General features: G+C 37.1%; 1 protein-coding gene across 3 annotated transcripts in view; it reads left to right on the top strand.

Annotated features, from left to right (window-relative positions):
* PHACTR2 (phosphatase and actin regulator 2) overlaps window positions 1-18,493 on the top strand; it is a 173,581-nt gene that overhangs the window by 141,336 nt on the left and 13,752 nt on the right. For all 3 annotated transcript variants that reach the window (XM_027850729.1, XM_027850730.1, XM_027850728.1), the window contains one exon: window positions 12,679-12,755. In XM_027850729.1, the coding sequence (XP_027706530.1) occupies window positions 12,679-12,755 (77 nt within the window). The remainder of the gene's footprint in view (window positions 1-12,678; window positions 12,756-18,493) is intronic.

The following is an 18,493-nucleotide window of genomic DNA, read 5'->3' as shown; positions in this document are numbered from 1 at the left end:
AGAAGCTTAGTTTGTTTGTTTGTTTTTGGAGGGGGGCAGGGTAGAAAGGAGATGGTTCTGTTGTTTATTTTTTTTAAGTAGTCCTATGCTGATAATAAAAGAGAGAAATGACCACCATGAGACTATAATACTTCCTTAGCACTTAAGATTTTTATGAAGCTATTGCTAAAAGGATTGAGAGATATTGTACATGAAGGATTCACTACCAGATAGGGAGTGGCAGGCTATCTGATTAAATGAGACATCGCCTGAATCTCCAAGATAATGTGCTGGGCTGTGTCTAATAATGTGGATTTTTTTATTTAAAACATCTCTTTCCACATCCCAATTACTTAAACATATAACTATTTATTATTCATGTAATTTATTTTCTCTTTGTTTAACATTTTTTAATTGCCTGGGGGATATGTGGCATTTGACATTAGGTGAAGGGTGAGGCAAGAAAATGAAAATTGATTTGAAAAAGTACCTACACAGAAGTTAAATTCCCACATTATGTTATTGTTCATTCATTTTCAGTCATATCCAGCTCTTCATGTCTCTATTCAGGTTCTGGAGTGGTTTGCCATTTCCTTCCCCAGCTCATTTTACAGATGAGGAAACTGAGGCAAACTGGATTAAGTGACTTGCCCAGCTAGTAAGTGTCTGAGGCCAGAGTTGAACTCAGAAATATGAGTCTTCTTGACTCCAGGCCCAATACTCTATCCACTGCGCCACTTACCTGCCCTGCCAAATTCCCACATGCTCAAGGCAAAATAAAGGGCACAACATGGTCTCATTAAGCTGCTGATGGTGAATTTAAATGAAGAGGGTAACAAAACAGATGAGGAGCAAGCAGAGGTTCTTGGTGACATTTTTCAAGAACAGAAGCAAGAGGTAGCTTGGAACATGTCCTCTACCTCTCAGAAGTATTAGGGGGCAGTGTAAAAGTTATAAGTATATTTTTTTAAATGAAGGGAAATGTTAGGACTGATACTTGAGGGAACAAAGAGAAAAGGTGTGATGTTCAAGGAACTCTAATGATGATAATAAAGCTAATACTTATATAGCTCTTTAAAGTTTGCACTTTGCATATATTATCTCATATGAGCTTCATAGCAGTCCTGGGAGGTACATGTGTTATTATTGTCTCCTAGAAAATGTTAAGCAATTTGCCTAGGTCACACAGCTGGTCAATTTCTGAGGTCAGATTAAACTCTGGTCTTCTTGTTTCTAAGTCCAATTCACTTTCTGCTATACTTCCACCATTATATAAGGTTAATATCCATAAGGTTTTTATACTCAAAGAAAAAATGACAAATGCCTTTAAAAAGTAAAAAACTATGCATGGAGTGAAGTCTCATTCCTTAATTCAGTAAAAATGACATTTAAAATTTTAAAATTCATATGAAAATGTTTTTCAATTAAATTTATCATCAACAATTATTTACCATGAGCCTATTGGATGGAAAATATGGCACTTGGCACTGAAGGTAATACAAGGTTTAGCCAAGAAAGTAGATGCCTTCAAAGGGCTGATGATATGTACACAAACAACTCTGCTTAAGCTCTTGATATTTTGGATTTGTGATTTTTAACAATGCAGGAGTTCTTTCTGCCAAGGCAGATCACAGTACTTCAGTACCTTGTCATCCCTTGTGATTCCTGTCTCTTTCTTCCCTAACCTCTCCATGGATGATCTATATATGTACTACGCTGCTGGCCTTCCTCAAGTTATTTTAATATCTCAGAATTGCTAATGTAGCATTCAGACTGTCCCTCTTGTCTCTCATTCTCACCACATAATGAACCTACCTCCTTTTCCATTAAATTTTTCTTCAATATTACCTGCCCAGGAGGGAACCTATTGTAGTGGGAAGATCATTGGACTGGAAGTAAAAAGACCCAGGTTTCAATTCCAGCTTCTAATGTGATTTTCTTCAAGGGACACCTATAAAGGGGTACTAGGAGTGAAGGGCCAAATTGTACAGAATGCGGAGTAAACCCCAGAAGTGAAGGCTACTGGTATGCAGGGCAGCCAAGTTGCCCTTCCCATCACCATTGCTAAGCTACATGTTACTTTAAAACTTGCCAGGGCTTGGTGAAACTGAGGCATTTGCAATAGGTATTAGAGGGAGGCTCTCCACTTTAAAGATGGAGTGACCAGGGTACCGCTAGCCCAAATACCGACTCAACAGACGAATCTCAGACAAATGGTGATCCACTCTCTGCTTGAACATTTACAGTGATAAGGAATGTGCTGTGAGGGTCTATGCCTGCTCTGAATCAAGAACCCATTGTTTTAACAATGTGGATAGTTAAACCAATGCCTTTTACACATTTTTGTCTTTCATTAATGAGGCTTTGTACTGTTTGGGGGCTTAATGCAACTGATACAGTTATGTGGTGAGGTTATTTAAACCAGTAGCTTTGAAACTTTTTTTGATCATGCATTCCTCAGAAAAAGGGTGAATATATACCCTTAATATGGGTATATATATTTTTAAATTATATGTAAGTCCATATTGTACTAATGATTATGTATATCATAAAACTTAAACCAAAATTAAATTTTAAAAGGATGAGACAAAGATAGATTAATAGTTTATCAAAGAGTCAGTTGAAAGCCATTGAAGCTTACTGAGTAGGGGAGTGACGTGGTCAGTCTTGTACTTTTAAGAAAGTCATTTGTGACTGTGTGGAGAATGGTTTGGACAGGGGAGAGACCACAGGCATAGGGACCAGTTAGGATGCTCTTGCACGATACAGACAAAAGAACCAGGTTGGTGGCTATGTGAGTAGAGATAAGGAAACAGATGCAAGAGATATTGTGGTAGGAGAAATTATTACATTTGGCAACTGATTAGCTATGAAGGAGAATGAGAAATTGAAGATAACACAGAAGTTTTGAACCTGGATAACTGGAAAGATATCTTCAGCAACAATAGGGAAGTTCAGGAGAGGGGTGGATTTGGGGTAAGAGATAATATTAAGAAGACTAAAATGCAGATTACAATTCATCCTGCCTGATGATCCTGTGTGACTAAATCTATCCCATCCAAATTAAAAAGTGGAGGAAAGTGGTCAGGGCACTTCCTAGGCATTGCCCCTAAGATCCGAGCCTCCCTCTCTGAGGAATACTTGTGGCTAAGAAGCTTAACGATTTGATACCTAGCTTGTAAGGAAGTTAGAAGCTTCCCTAGGAGAAGGAAGGAATATTGGGGAATAAAGAAAGCTGTGATTGTCCTGGAAACAAGTCTAGAATTGGCTATCACATGGAATGGTGGAATGTCATCTATCCTCCCACCCTCTGGTTGATCACATACCCCTGGGTTCTTGCCTTGGCCGCCACTTTGGAGACTGCTGCTCCAAACTAACATGAATGATAAATGCATCCAGTACAGACAAAAGGTAGTCACTATAAAAGAATGGACTAGAATTTCTTATTTTTATTAGAACCTAACACATTTTATTGGTGTTTGTCTCTTTACAAAGAACAAATAGTAGTTGATTTGATGAAAGTAAGTTATAAGAATTCTAATATAAAAATTACTTACAAAGATGGTCTGTAAAGATACCGAAAAGTTCATTGAAATGAGTACTTTGTCTAATAGAACGCAAACCATCAAACTCCTTGTCTTCTCATGCATCTCTTCTCCATATCCTTTTGTAAACCCTTCAAAGAATGTTCATCCAACAGGTTGATTGAGATCTTGTTCTTACTATATGACCAATCTACCTTCTTTTCCAGTCATGCATTTATTTGATGACATCCTTTATACCCTTTCTCTGGTATAATTCTTCATGGGTACTATGGTGCAGCCTACTAATACTCACCATGTACTTCTCTATTGATTCTCAACTTTAATTTAATAACTACCAATGAAGAAAACTGTTTCAGAAATAAGCTTGGAATCATTAGAAGTAGTACACAGTTTCCCAGAATCAATCCAGTTTGTTCTTCTCTTCCTGTTCAATTCTGGGTCCAGTTCACCATCGAGATGTAGTATCTTTCTAAGATATATATACTTAAGAATGCAAGTCTATGGTTTGTCCAACTAACTGCATATTGTAGCATGGAGGGGCTGCTAGGTAGCGCAGTGGATAGAGCTCTGGCCTTGAGTCAGGAGGACCTAAGTTCAAATCTGACCTCAGACACTTGACACTAACTAGCTGTGTGACCCTGGGCAAGTCACAACCCCAATCACCTAAGCAAAAAAAAAAGAAAAAAAAAGTTCTACCATATTGTAGTATGGATAATAGGCATTTTTCAGTCACTTTTTTTTTCTATGTAGATAGGCAGAAATGCTTTGAGAGATTGTAGGTCTCCTTTGGGACTCAGCAGTGTTACATTATTTGATATATTCCACGCAATATCATCCACAAAAAGAACCGTCTTCAGGATCTTACTATCAGTAGGAAGTCAGTCTTCCATTTGAATTCTTTACTATATCCTCCATGTATGCTTTGCAAAGGATACATCTCCCTGATTTATGTCTCAATTGATATTAATAATCAGAGAGTCATGGAACAAAGTTTTCTTTGCCATTTGAAAAATACTTATTATTCACATAATAGACTAAAATTCAGTTTCTTAATGTCTTTTTTTTACATTTTCAATTTTTAAGAACTTCCATGAGAAAATCATTTTCTGATCTTGACTAAATTGAACAGAAACTTTAGTACTTCCTGCATTATTATTTTTAGCTTGCCACCCACAATAGCATCATGCCAATATTTTAATGTACAGTTAGAGTTATTAAAAAAAATCCTCTAGAATAAGTAGGAGGAAAGGTTAGAAGGGGAGATGTTGGTGAAATAGTATGGTTATTATGTTTCTTGTTAATTTCATCTGCATATGTGTCAAAAATGAAATCTTCTTTGCTTAGGAGTTTAATAATAAGAGCCTATATCTTATGTCTCTAGGCTAGGGAAAAGTTTCCTTTGAAGGCCAAAGCTAGGAATCAATGTAAGTCACTGCAAGTTAGTGTTAGAGATGCCACTTGAAAATCGCTAGTATTTTGATGCCAATTTCTGATGCCTGGATGTTCATCTAAGAACTAGTATGGTAAACAACCAGTCATGTCACAATCATGTCATTGCATGTGAGGTTTGCTGGGTGTTGTATCACCATTTGTGATTTTAGCTGAAGTGAAGAGTACCATCTATTAGAAACCTACTTAATTGCATAGAACTGGGGGCTCTCTGAATGGAAATTCAAAATGGAAATGGAAAGCTCAAAATCTTTGTATTTTTTTTATCATTTCCCACTGTACTTCCCACAATTCATTTTAAAAAAATTTCCCTAATCTTGCTTTCTGTCCATCTCCACTGTTTATTATCCATAACATCAGCAATAACTAACATTTGTTGTGACTCCACAGGATGGATAGCAATGTGCTGGAGTAGGAAGTGGGGGAGAAGTGGAAGGGGAGATGTTGAGAAGGGATGGATTTGGGGCAGCAGAGAAGGAATCAATAGATTGGGAGAAAAGGAAAATGAGGAAATGATTGCAGGTGCAGGCTCCCAGATGAGATGGAAGGGGGTGGAATCTGGGTAGCCTTGGTAAGGGTGGAATCAGTTCTTCCTCAGAGACTAGTTCCAAGGGAGGAGAGGACAAGTGAAGATATGGAGGAGTTTTGAGGCGTGGCGTTCAAGAGATAATGATAATAATAATAATAATAGCTATATAACACTTTAACGTTTGCAACTTACCTGTGTTGTGTCATTTAGTCCTTTTCCATAATCATGCAATATAAATGTTATAGATATTGTTATCCCTGTTTTACATATGAGGAAACAGACTGAAGTTCGCTAACTTTCCCAAAATCACATAGCTAATGGGAGGCTGAGATAGCATTTGAACCTTGGAATTACTGACATTGAGTTCTGCTTTCTCACCACAATACCATGCTGCTTCTTGAGATGAGAGATCTCACAACAGGTGTCCCAAATTTGCTCCCCAAAATAAGAAGCAACCTTATCTACTAGGAGAAGAAAAGTACAAATGGTAGTGGGAACTTAAGGAATAAGAAGGGTTTGAGCTGCCACCATAGTGGGAATGTGTTAGGGAGTCATTCAAGGAAGAATAAAAGCATTGAGGAGCCAGTTGAAATAACATGAATCTGTAACGGATCCAGGTGGCAAAAGTACTGACTTCTTATAGTAATATTGAGCCACTCTGTGTGAGGACCAAAGAATGTGGATCAGAGAGGTGATCCAGAATTTACAATTAGCACAGCAGGAATTGTGATAGGAGAAGGATGCAAGGGAATCAAGGATGGATCATGATACTTAATTGAACTAATTAACCACAGGGCCAAGACTGAAAGTAGAAGAATGAGGCCAGAGTAGGGACACTAGGATAATAAGGTGGGATGGAAGGATTAAAGTTGAAGTGAGGATGAAGAATAAGTATAGTAGTACTGAGGCAGTGGTAGAGAGATGCAAGGACAAATTATGAGAGAAGGGAATTTTAGAGTTCAAGGTCGTGTAGGTGGTTCCATCTGAAGTGATGGTGAGAGCTAAGGTGTGATCATCTCTTTGTGTAGCTGAGATAGAGAGAAGGTCATGGGAGTAAAAGAGGTTGATTTATTTGGAAGCCTAGTCATTGGAGGGAATATTAACGTGAATATTTACATACCTACATTTGAGGTCAGGGATTGGGATCGAGGAAGGATTGTGAGCCAGTTACTGAATTCCTTGAAAAAGGAAGGAGAGTGACTTGGAGATGGTCAGATGACAGTGAGCAACAAGTGATACTGATGGATGGAATGGGAAAAAAATCACGAATGATTGCATCACAGGGAGGGTCTAGAAGTAACAGTGAAAAACAAGGAATACCATAAACTCCTGTTCCTAACCTTGTATGCTTGGAGGTTATGAGAGAAAGAACAACTAGCACTGAAAGAAGGTAACTACAGAAAATGTGGAGAAAGCCATATTTCCATGAGTACAAGAAATATGAGAGTTTGCAAGGAAAAGGTTTAGGATGAAGAGTTCATTAACTATACAGCAAGTGGGACTATCTTTCTATAGAGCCTGGAACATAGTAAGTGCTTACTCAATGAATGTTGTTGAATTATACCTACCTTTATTTTAGTAATCCCTGCTGGCTAACCCTTCCCTTACATCATATCACACCTCCTTTTTTATTTCATCGCATCAGGTGAGATAAACCATTTGGAGAAATTGTGCATTTAAGTTGTGTAGATGAGGAAAAAGTTCATTTGCACAAACACTCTCCTTTCCTGTACTCTCCTGTCCTCTTTTCTTCTCTTCTCTCCCCTCCCCTCCCCTTACCTGAGGGTGTTCTGCCCAAAGGAAGGTAAATTTTGATGGCCGAAAGCTACCTGTCAACTTGGGGTTTACTGGTTAGGTTCCTTTCTCAGAGACCAACCTTAAACCCAATTCATTCTGGATCTCTTAGATTGGACAATAATAGGTCCCTGCCCTAGCACCACTTAATGGTTATTTTTTGGGCCCTCCTGGCTCAGAGTGAATGTAAATAGTAACTGTTTCTCTTCTGGCCAGAAACCCTGAGGGTCTTCCCTTCCTGATTTGATTTTGTTTTTTTAATTAAAGGGGCCATCCCTTGACTTACTTCCTAAAGAAGCCTACTCGCTGAATGGGCATTGCCTCACTCAAAATGAGAACCTGAAAAGACCTTAGCTTAAAAGGGCCAGGGTCTCCTACTGCATCCTGGGCCATCTCCAGTTATCCTGATGAATATCTGGCCACTGGACCCAGATAGCTCTGGAGGAGAAAGTGAGGCTGGTTACTTTGCACGGGTTTCCCTCCGTCAAATCAAAGTCAATTGCAAGTCATGTTATTATCTCCCTGATGTCACGGTCTTCTTTGAGAACAAACCACATAACCTTTGGAGTATACTATGAAGAATGAATTCTCACTCAGAAATGGTTCTTCCTAATTTGTCATAATTAAGTATTGGTGGAAGTTAAGCTTCTTCATCTTTAGGATAACATTATGCAACAGTGAGCATAATTTTTTTTTAAGACTTGTTAGGCTATGTTGTACTGAACCAAATATAGGTTTCCTACTGTAGGGATATACTTTGTCATGTTAAATTTTTTAAAGTTAGCTTTTCTCAAAGAATATTTTGGAAGGCCTGTCAGTAAGTTGAGCTTCTTCTGCCTACAATATCATGTTCTGTATTTCAAAACATGACCAGAACCATTCCCTACTAAAATTGGATACTGTCATTTGCAACATTAATGTTCTCCCACTGACTGTACACCCACATTGAAATGCAAATATTTGTACTGAGGTTCTTTAAAGAATAAAAGAGCTATTATTCATTGCAATGGATTAATTTTTTTTCTCAAGGCATAATGAGAAAAAAATCTGATTTGGAGGGACAGCTGATACTAGCAACAATTCAAAACGCTATTTATTGGCAGGAAATTCGATTAAAAAAACATTTGTTTCAAATATCTGCTTTATAAGAAATCACTTTATGATATGCCATAAAGAGAGTAAAATGATGAATTTTACATGGTTAGTAAGATCTGAGCATAGTGAAAGCCTAACTTGAGTCAGGCAGCTGTGGCAAATATTAAAGGTATTAGTTTAGATTTTCTAAAGTGAAAATAAGTTCTGAGACAATCATCATTACTGGGATGCTTGTTGGGTTTCTGAAGTTTTTTAGACTGAGACACAGCTTACCCGCCTCACTACAGGTCAGAGAATTATTATACTAGCATAGCAACTTTTATTTCAATTGGTAAGCTATTTGATTTAGAAAATCTTCAGCTTCGATTATTATCCTTCAGTAAAGGTTATTCGTTTGCTACTTGTACCTTATGCATATACACACATGCCCTTTAAAAAATCAGTCATTCAGCAAATCTTTATTAAAGTGTCTATGATGTTGTAGGCACTGTACTAGAAACAGTGATAAAGAGACAAAGTAAAATAGGTGTACACAAAACAGATACCAGTTGATTGGGGCAGGAGGCTTAAGACCTGGACAGATTGGGGAAGGCTTTTTATAGACGCTTGAGATAAATCTAGAAAGAAACTAGAGAATCTTAAGAGGTAGAGGTGAGGAGGCAAAAAAGCCTAGACTAGGGTGGTGGCTTTATGAAGATAGAGGAAGGATAGATGTGAGAGATATTGTGGAGATAAGATTTGGTAAGTGATTGGCAATGTGGGATGAATGAGAATGAGTAGTTGGGGTAACTCAGGTTGCAGGCCTGGGTGACTAGGATGGCATTGCCCTTAAGAGTAATAGGGTTGTTTGAGTATTTTATTTCTTCTTCTGTTAATCTGGATAATTTACATTTTTGTAAATATTCATCCCTTTCATTTAGAGTTACAAATATTATATGGCCATGTAGAAATATAAACAGTTTAACCTTATTGAACCTCATGTTTTATCTTTCTTATTTCTTGATTACCTTTTTATGTTTTCCTTCAGTCTTGCATTTGGAGATCAAAATTTTTATTCAGCTCTGGTCTTTTAATTAGAAATGCTTGAAAATCCTCTGTTTTGTTAAGTGTTCATTTTTTCCCCTGAAGGATTATATTCAGCTTTGCTGGATAGGTGATTCTTCATTGTAATCCTAATTCCTTTGTCTTCCAAAATGTCATATTCCCAAGTCCTCCAGTTCTTTAATGTGGAAACTGCCAGATCCTGGGTAATCCTGACTGTAGCTCCACGATATTTGAATTGTTTCTTTTTGGCTGCTTATAGTACTTTCTCCTTGCTCTGTGAGCTCTGGAATATGGCTATGATGTTCCTGGGAGTTTTCATTTTGGGATCTCTTTCAGGTGCTAATTGGTAAATTCTTTCAATTTCTGTTTTTCCCTTTTGTTCAAGTATATCAGGACAGCTTTTCTTGATAATTTCTTGAAAGATGTTGTCCAGACCTTTTTTTTTTTAAATCACAACTTTCAGGTAATTCATTACTTCTTCTTCTTCTTCTTCTTTTTTTTTTTTTTTTTTTTATTTTTTGCCTTCTTTTGGTGAGACAGTCAGGGTCACACAGCTAGTAAGTGTCAAGTATCTGAGGTCAGATTTGAACTCAGGTCCTCCTGACTCCAAGGCTGGAGCTCTATCCACTGTACTACCTAGCTGCCCCATAATTCATTACTTCTTAAATGATCTCTTCTAGATCTATTTTCCAAGTCAGTTGTTTTTCCAATGAGAAATTTCACCTTTTCTTCAGTTTTTTAATTTTTTAAATTTTGTTTTATTGTATCTTGATGTCTCATGGAGTCATTGGATTCCATTTGCCCAATTCTAAGTTTTAAGGAATTATTTTCTTCAGTGAGCTTTTGTACTTCCTTTTCCATTTGGCCAAATCTATTTTTTTAGGGAGTTATTTTCTTTGGTGAATTTTTGTGTATCTTTGTCCATGCTGTTGACTCTTTTTTCATGATTCTCTTGTATTACTCTCATTTCTTTTCCCAATTTTTCTTCTACTTCTCTAATTTGCTTTTTAAAATTCTTTCAAAACTTTTCTAGGAGTTCTTTTTGGGCCTGAGACCAAATTATATTTTGCTTTGATGCTTCATATGTAGCCATTTTAACACTATTGTCCTCTTTTAAGTTTGTGCCTTGATCCTCTGTGTCACCATAGTAACTTTCTGTAATCAAATTCTTTCTTTTTTTGTTGTTTCTTTTCTTTTTTTTTTGGCTCATTTTTTTCTGCCTATTTTGTGCCATGATATTTTCATGTGAGAGTTGGACTGTAGTTCTGCACTGCCCCAAGCTTCTTGTGCTGGTGCTCAGGGTCTTGCTGCTGGCTTTCACTAGACTTCAGAGCCTAACTTCTGGTTTGCATTGGTTGAGAGATCTCTCTGCTGACCTGCCTCAGGTGTGGGGCATTGCTGCTGGGTTGCTATGGAAACAGGGCCTTTCTGCTGGCTGGCATGGGGGAGCGATCTTATTGCTGGTCTGCCCCAGGGGTAAGGCCTCACTGTTGATCAGCAATGGGAGTGGGGTCTCACTGGTGGATTGCCCCTGGCTCAGAACCTTGCTGCAGACCCCCAGCTATGAAGCTGACCGTTGCTGCTCTGAGACCTAGTTCTCCTACCACCGCAGTAAGGTAGACCTGCTGTACTGGCAAACTGCTTCCCTGCTCCTAGACCAGTTCTGAGTCAGTTTTCAAGTTAGTTAGAGGGGAATTTTGGAGAGCTACAAGGATTTCCTTCCTCACTGTCTTATCTTATCACAACAGAAGTCCAATTGAAGGATTTTTAAGGAAGTGGGAGACTTGGCCCTGTTTGTAGGCCACTAGGATAGGATAGGATGTAGATAGAAAGAGATTGAAGATTATAGCAAGAGGAGAGATGGTTGTGATCTTTTCTGCTGGAAAGTTTGGGGTATATGCAATAAAGGGAGGGGTTGGCCTTGGTGAAAAGAAGGAGCTACCTCACCAAAGACTAGAATAAAGGAGAAGAGCACTGAAGAATTGCGTGATTTAAAGAGGAGAAAGAAGGGAGCTCATAACAAAAGGCCTCTATTATCTCAGTAAAAAAAAAAATTCCAATAAAAATTGCAAGATAGGTAACTTCTAGTTGAGTGTATGGGTGAGAGAGAACCTCTCTTTTTCTTGTTTGTTTATCGGGTTGTCCTATTGCCTGGTTGTCCAAATCCCATCTCATATACTCATTATATATGCAATGAGTCCCAGGGAAAATTGGGGCTTGAGCTCTGCTACAGACTTGTGTTTTGCTGCCTATGTTTGGCTTCCTATTGCCTTGGCAGTGGTAGGTGAGGAAAACTGTAGATTAAATGGCAACCATATACCCACCCAATAAGATTAAACCGAGTGAAAGTTAAGAATTACTGTTCCTCCCATTTTCTTTACGAGAGAAATAGGCAGCAGAATAGAGGGGTTTTCTCAACTCAGGCTCAGACTCTGGGCTCAGGGGTAGCAGGACACTCCAAGTCTCTGCCATCAGAGGTCTCATGTCATATGAGGCAATAATAAGAGAGCTCCTTGAGATCAGGGGCTCTCATTTGCCTTTCTTTGTATCCTCAGTACTTAACACAATGTCTGGCACATAATAGGTGCTTAATAAATGTTTATTGACTGATTAACAACCTGGGTACTGCTTTCTTCCTCAAATGGTTAAACAGCAAACACCCTCAATGAAACAGAGGGTGATTGAGTACTTCCTATGTGTAAGGTACCATGCAAGTTGCTCCAGGAAATGCAGACGCCATCTAGTCCCTCCCTTCATGGAGGGACTAATCTAGTGTCACAATTTAAATTTTGTTTCAGTCATTTTTGTTTTTTCTGCTCCGATTCTCATCTGATATAACAATTTTACATTTTGGTTTTATTGATATCATTTTTCTGTTTTTCCCCCAAGTATACCCAACCTCAATTCCCTTGTTTCATATTCACACAGAGGTTTTGATCCCATTACCTTTACCTTTCTCAATCCTATATCTTCTGCCAAAGTTACCTGCAAGTGGTAAAGGACAGATTAGTTCTCCACAATTGGGTTTCTGAATTATAGCACAGTTTCCAAGGTCTTTCTTCACTCTATAGTCTTCTAGAAAATTTCTTTTTCTCTAAATAATTAGAAGCAGCATTTCTTTCTTTGTTGTAAATTCCCTTACCCTACAAGAAATTTCACTAGTAACCATCTACGGGAAATATATGCACTCAGATTAAATATATAGCCCAACTAAAGTTTTATTTATCTGTTTTCTCTTTCTAGGCAGCAATAAGGAAAGAGTTAAATGAATTTAAAAGTACAGAAATGGAAGTCCATGAAGAGAGTCGACAGTTTACAAGGTGGGTTGATCAAACACTTTTTAACTTCAAATCAGCTGTTAAAAGTTTTGAAACCCTTTATGCTTTTTTTCCAAACTCCAAGTTTAAGTCCCAGAAGTATTATTATTTTAGTAATCATTACAAATGAATTAATATGGCAGTTTGGGAGCGAAGCCTGGATAACTTTTATTTTAAAATGTCTTGTTTTTAAGAACATTAAAATAACTGCATTGCATGTACAGTAATACTAAGATGTTTTCTTTTAGAAGAAACATGAATTTTTTTATTAATTTATTTTGATTTATCAATAATCACTTCCATATGCTTTTGAGTTTAAAATTTTTCTACCCTTCTAATATTGGTAGCATTGACTTTGTGCAAAATCTTTTCAATTTAATGTAATCAAAGTTACCCATTTTGCTTTTCATAATGTTCTCTATCTCCTGTTTGGTCATAAATTTTTCTATTCTCCATAAATCTGATAGGTAAACTATTTCTTGCTCTCCCAGTTTGATTACAGTATCAGCCTTTATAGCTAAATCATGAACCTGTTTTGACTTTATTTTGTATATGGTGTGAGATTTTGATCTATGCCTAGTTCCTGCCATACTTTTTTCCAGTTTTCCCAGCAATTTTTGTCAAAGAGTGAGTTCTTATCCCAGAAGCTGAGGTCTTTGGGTTTATCAAATAATAGATTACTGTAGTCATTAACTACTGTGTCTTGTATACTTAACCTATTCCACAGATCCACCACTCTATTTCTTAGCTAGTACCAAGCAGTTTTGATGATTGCTGCTTTATAATACAATTTAAGATCTGAAATGGCTAGGCTACCTTCCCCTGCATTTCTTTTTGTTAGTTCCCTTGGTATTCTGGACCTTTTGTTCTTCCAAATGAATCTTAGTATCATTTCATGGGCTCTAGCCAGGGAGCATTACACAGAGGATTATAATATCAGATTTCAAGTCAGGAAGACCTGTTCAAATCCTCCTTTAGACACTTACTAGCTTTATGATCCTAGAGAGATCACTTAACCATTCTGAGCCTCAGTTTCTTCATCTTTATAGTGGAGATAATAAAAGAATCTACCTCATAAAGTGTCTGTGAGGATCAAATGTGCTAATATATGTAAGATGCTTTGAAAACTTTGAAGTGCTATTATTATCATTGATATCACCTAATCATCTGTTATCCTGGCTCAGCTATAACCTGTTACCCAGAAAAGAAACTCTTGCTTAAGAATACTTTGAAAACTTTGGGGATTATGGAAGCAAGCCATTGGCTTCTGTCATAGTTTAGCCAGAATGAGACTTCAATTTTAGTGGCTCCTCAAAGAATTATTATAATCCTGTTCTTTTTCTTTTTGGCATCCAATACTATATAATTCAAATTTATAGCATTATAAACACACTCACATGTACACAGATACATTCTGAAGATAGAAACTGAACTTATAATTTCACTGATATAGGGAACTCTGGGATAAGAAAATTCCCTCTACCATCACAAGCTGGCACCTTCTCTGCAATTTAACAGTCTTAGAGAATTGCATAGAGTACTGGCAGGTTAAGTGATTTGCCCAGAGTCATATGGCCATTATGGATCAGAGTAGGGCTTGAACCCAGGTCTTCCTGACTTGAAGGCCAGCTTGCTATCCATTACATCATGCTGCATATACAAAATACATATATGCTTAGTTTTATCTAGCAGACTTATTTCTTAAAATTTGCATGTGTAGATTAAATTTGTGAATCAAATTATCTAAAATGAGTAATAACTTGCTATTTCAAGAAATTCTCCCTCAAACATTACTTTTGCAAACAACAATTGTTTTTGACACAAACAATATCAAAGTATATCCATGTGTATGTAGATTCAGATTTTCCTATAATATGATTCCGTATTCATAGATTATTCAAGCTGGAAAGGGACCTTAAGTAGTATCTAGTGTAGCCTCATTTTATACTGAAGAACCTGGGGCCCAGACAAGTTAAGTGACTTGCTTATGCAGTTAGTTAGGAGCCCTTATACTGGAGCACTGATATGTGCATTGGTGATTCCCTATGTATGTGGCTGTACTTGAAGTCATTGCAAAGGTTCCATGTTCAATGTGAAACAGAGCTATAATTCAAGTTACTCTGTTATTTCTAGTAATAAACCCAAGGGAACAAGTTGCAGAATAACTATTTTATAGCAAGTTCTGCTTCACAGCTAATATTCTACTATAGAACTTTTCATATTACTATATCCCCTGTTAGTTTCCCTGCCAGAAACCAAGTACTAACTGGTCTTTCCATCTCCCATGCATTTAAGCCCTCCTTCATGTCTTGTCTTCCCTAGTTACAATGTGAGCTTCTTGAGATCGGGGACCATCTTGATTTTCCATTTATATCTCTAGCTCTTAGCATGGTACTTGGCACATAGTAAGTGCTTAATAAATATTTTGCCATCCCATCTATCTATAGACAGATGTGCTATGGAAAAATAGGTCTTCTTTCTACCATGAAAAATTGTGAAGAATGAGAGAGCCTTCCCAAGATTGGAGATGGGCAAATACTATCTCAATTTTCAGAAAATGGAAGATGAATTCTTTTTCAATTAAAGAATGATTATCTTGACTGTGATTCCTTAATAAAAGTGTGGATATTATTAATTATTAAAGGAAATGAATTGTGAGCACTAAGAAATGAAAGTACTAATTATGTTAGAGTCAGAATGGTTTTGTTAAAAACAACTCATTCTAGATTAATTGCATTCATGTTTTTGAAAGGGTTACTGTACTAATAGATAAGGAAGTAACATAGACTTAGCCTTCCTATGTTTCAGCGAAGCAACTGGTAATTTTTGGTGCTTTCATTGTGGACAAGATGGAGAGATTTAAACTAGATGATAGTACAGTTAAGTGGTTTCAGAATTGTTTGAATGGACTTTTGCAAGTTTGAAAGAGCAGTCATTAATGAGTTTATGTCAGTTGGGAGGCAGTCTCTAGTGGAATACCTTAGGGATCAGCTATTAGTCCTGTGTAGATTAACATTTTTATTAATGACTTGGATGGACAGATATATGGCATTCATGTCAAATTTGCAACTGGGATAGTTAACATGTTAAGAAGTCAATACCCAAAAATATATTGACAAGTTAGAATGATAGGCTAAATCTAAGAAGAAATATGATGGGAGTAAATATAAGATTTGGTCAAAATAAAACACTTTACATATATTATATTACCTGATCTTCACCATAATGCTCTGAGATAGTTATAATTATCCCCATTTTGTATATGGGGGAACTGAGGCTTAGAAAGGTTGAGTGACTTGTTAATGTAGCCCAATTAGGCTTGGCAAGAAGGAATGACTGAAGTAAAAGAATAGTGTTCAGGTGAAGTTGTAGAAAGGTTGTGAGAGATGAAGTAGAGATGGCAGAGTTCACAACTGCTGACTTCAATTTTTTCCATAAAGTGTAGCCAGTGAGGTCATCTAGAAGAGGCCAAGAGTGATACTGGGGGCTTCAAGTAAATGAAGGTTTGGATTATCTGTTGTTTTTACCCATTGTGAACAAAATAAATAATATTAGATTTGGAGGAAGAAAAACTCAGTTTTGGCTATGAGAAAATTATTTATAATGTGTTTTTAGGAATCTAATATTAAAGGTTAGTATTTGAAGTTTTTTAAAAAGAATTAGTGGCATAAGCATTTCATAAAGAGGTGTAGCAAGATCTCAGAGTGTATCAAAGTATAAGTTCAGTGTGAGTCAGTAGCATGACCTCAGTCTTATGCAACCATAAGAAAGATGGGTTGAGAGAGAGAGAGAGAGAGAGAGAGCGAGAGAGAGAACAGCTGTAGTTAGTGATGGTTAAGCCATTTCTGGAGTATTGACTTCTGGATTGCATATTTTAGGAAGGATAATAACAAACATAATAATGAGAGAGTTGGAGACCATGTCCTACAAAGTTCAGTGAAAACAACTAGAGATGTTTAGAGTCAGGATGTAAAGAGAAGATGGAAGAAGACCAAGGGAGAATGTAATAGCTGTCTTCAAATATTCTGAAGAGCAGTCACATAGAAAAGGGATTAGGTTTGTTCTACTTGCCTCAAAAGAGTAGAACTAGGACCAATAGGTCAAAGTTATGGCATAGTTTTGGTGTAAGGGAAAATTGCCTGATGCTTTGAGTTATCCAAAAATGGAATAAGATGGAAGAGTGATTTCCATTCGTTAGAGGTCGTTTAGTAGAAACCGGATAACCTCTTCTAAGGGATGTTAGAGTTGGGATTCCTGTGCAAGTACATTCTAATTCTGAGAAACTTTGGGTTTGAACTCTGGTTCTGTTACTCATGCCCTATGGGTGTTTAGACAATTCAGTAACTTCACCTCAGTTTCCCCATTTATAATATCGATGATGTTGAAGGAAGATCTCTAATGCTTCAATTATTTAAAACTGCTCTAAGACTTTTAGAATACCCTATGTATAGAAATGTGTATATTTTCAGTATTCTATCTTATTTTTCACTGTAGGACATGTGTTAGGCCCTAATTTGAGCCCACTTAGTACCAATTCCTGTACCCACCCCTCATTCTTCCCTTCCTCCTCCCCATTTAAGGAAGGATGTGTCAAAAGTGAAATCCAGTCATTGTATTTATATGTATTCTATCACATTTGGTGTTCCTTGTATGCAGGTTATAAAAAGAAAAGTATAATTTTGATAAACAACTAAATAAACATGCACACTCAATGATAAGTTTTCATTTTAATTAAGACCAATACAATAAACATTAAGCACCTACTCTAGAGATACAAAAACCAAACGGTTTCTACCATTAAGGAGCTTATTGTTCATTTAGGGGCTATAACATGCAGAGTGTTAAGTAAATACAAAGTAATTTGGGGAGTTCAAGGGTGCTAAAGACTAGAGGGATCAGAGAAAGCTACACAACGGATTGTGAGAGGCAGAGATGAGGAGGAAATGTGTTCCAATCATGGATCTTAGATTGTGCAAGTACACAGAAAAAGGACATGGATCCATCAAGTGAGTGTATCCATCAAGATTTCAGCACTGAGGAGGCAGGTAGGTGGCACAATGGATTGAGCACCGGCCCTGAGGTCAGGAGGACCTGAGTTCAAATCCAGCCTCAGACCAAACACTTGACACTTAGTAGCTGTGTGACTCTGGGCAAGTCACTTAACCCCAGTTGCCTAAAAAAGAAAAATTTCAGCACTGAGAGTGTGTGGGTGTGGGTATGCATGTGTTAGAGAGAGACAGTCAGGATAGGATAGGGTAGAGTAGGATAGGATAGAGTAGGAGCAAGAATACAGGTAGAGGTGTTAGCCCTGGTCAGGTGAAGTTAGAGAAGGGTTTTGAGAGATGGAAAAGGAGATGAAGGCATTCAGTACTACTGGTTTCAATTTTCACCATAATGTAGGCAAAGAGGTAATTTCAAAAAAGACAAGAAGCCAAAGTGGTATTGGGAGATAAAGAGAATGAAAGTTTGGAATATCTGCTCTTTTCATATACTGTGAAAAAATTAATATATTTAGAGGAAGAGGAACAGAATTTTATCTATGAGAAAATGTTTTGCAGTCTGTTTAAAAATATCTAGTATAGAAAGCAAATTTGTAAAGATTCTTCCAAATATTTTTCACAGTAACCAAGTCTCATAAAATTTATTTCCAGATTAGAGGAAATTAAAATAGTCATCACTGATAAAGCTATTCCTTAAAAAAAAAAGTGTCTGGGAAAGAAATAATCACATTTAAAAACAGA

This window comes from Vombatus ursinus, unplaced genomic scaffold, assembly GCF_900497805.2.
Source record: "Vombatus ursinus unplaced genomic scaffold, bare-nosed wombat genome assembly UNPS02009132.1, whole genome shotgun sequence".
In the NCBI taxonomy this organism is placed as follows: domain Eukaryota; kingdom Metazoa; phylum Chordata; class Mammalia; order Diprotodontia; family Vombatidae; genus Vombatus; species Vombatus ursinus.
Note: the sequence above shows the minus strand (reverse complement) of the source record. Positions and strands in the feature narration are given on the sequence as shown.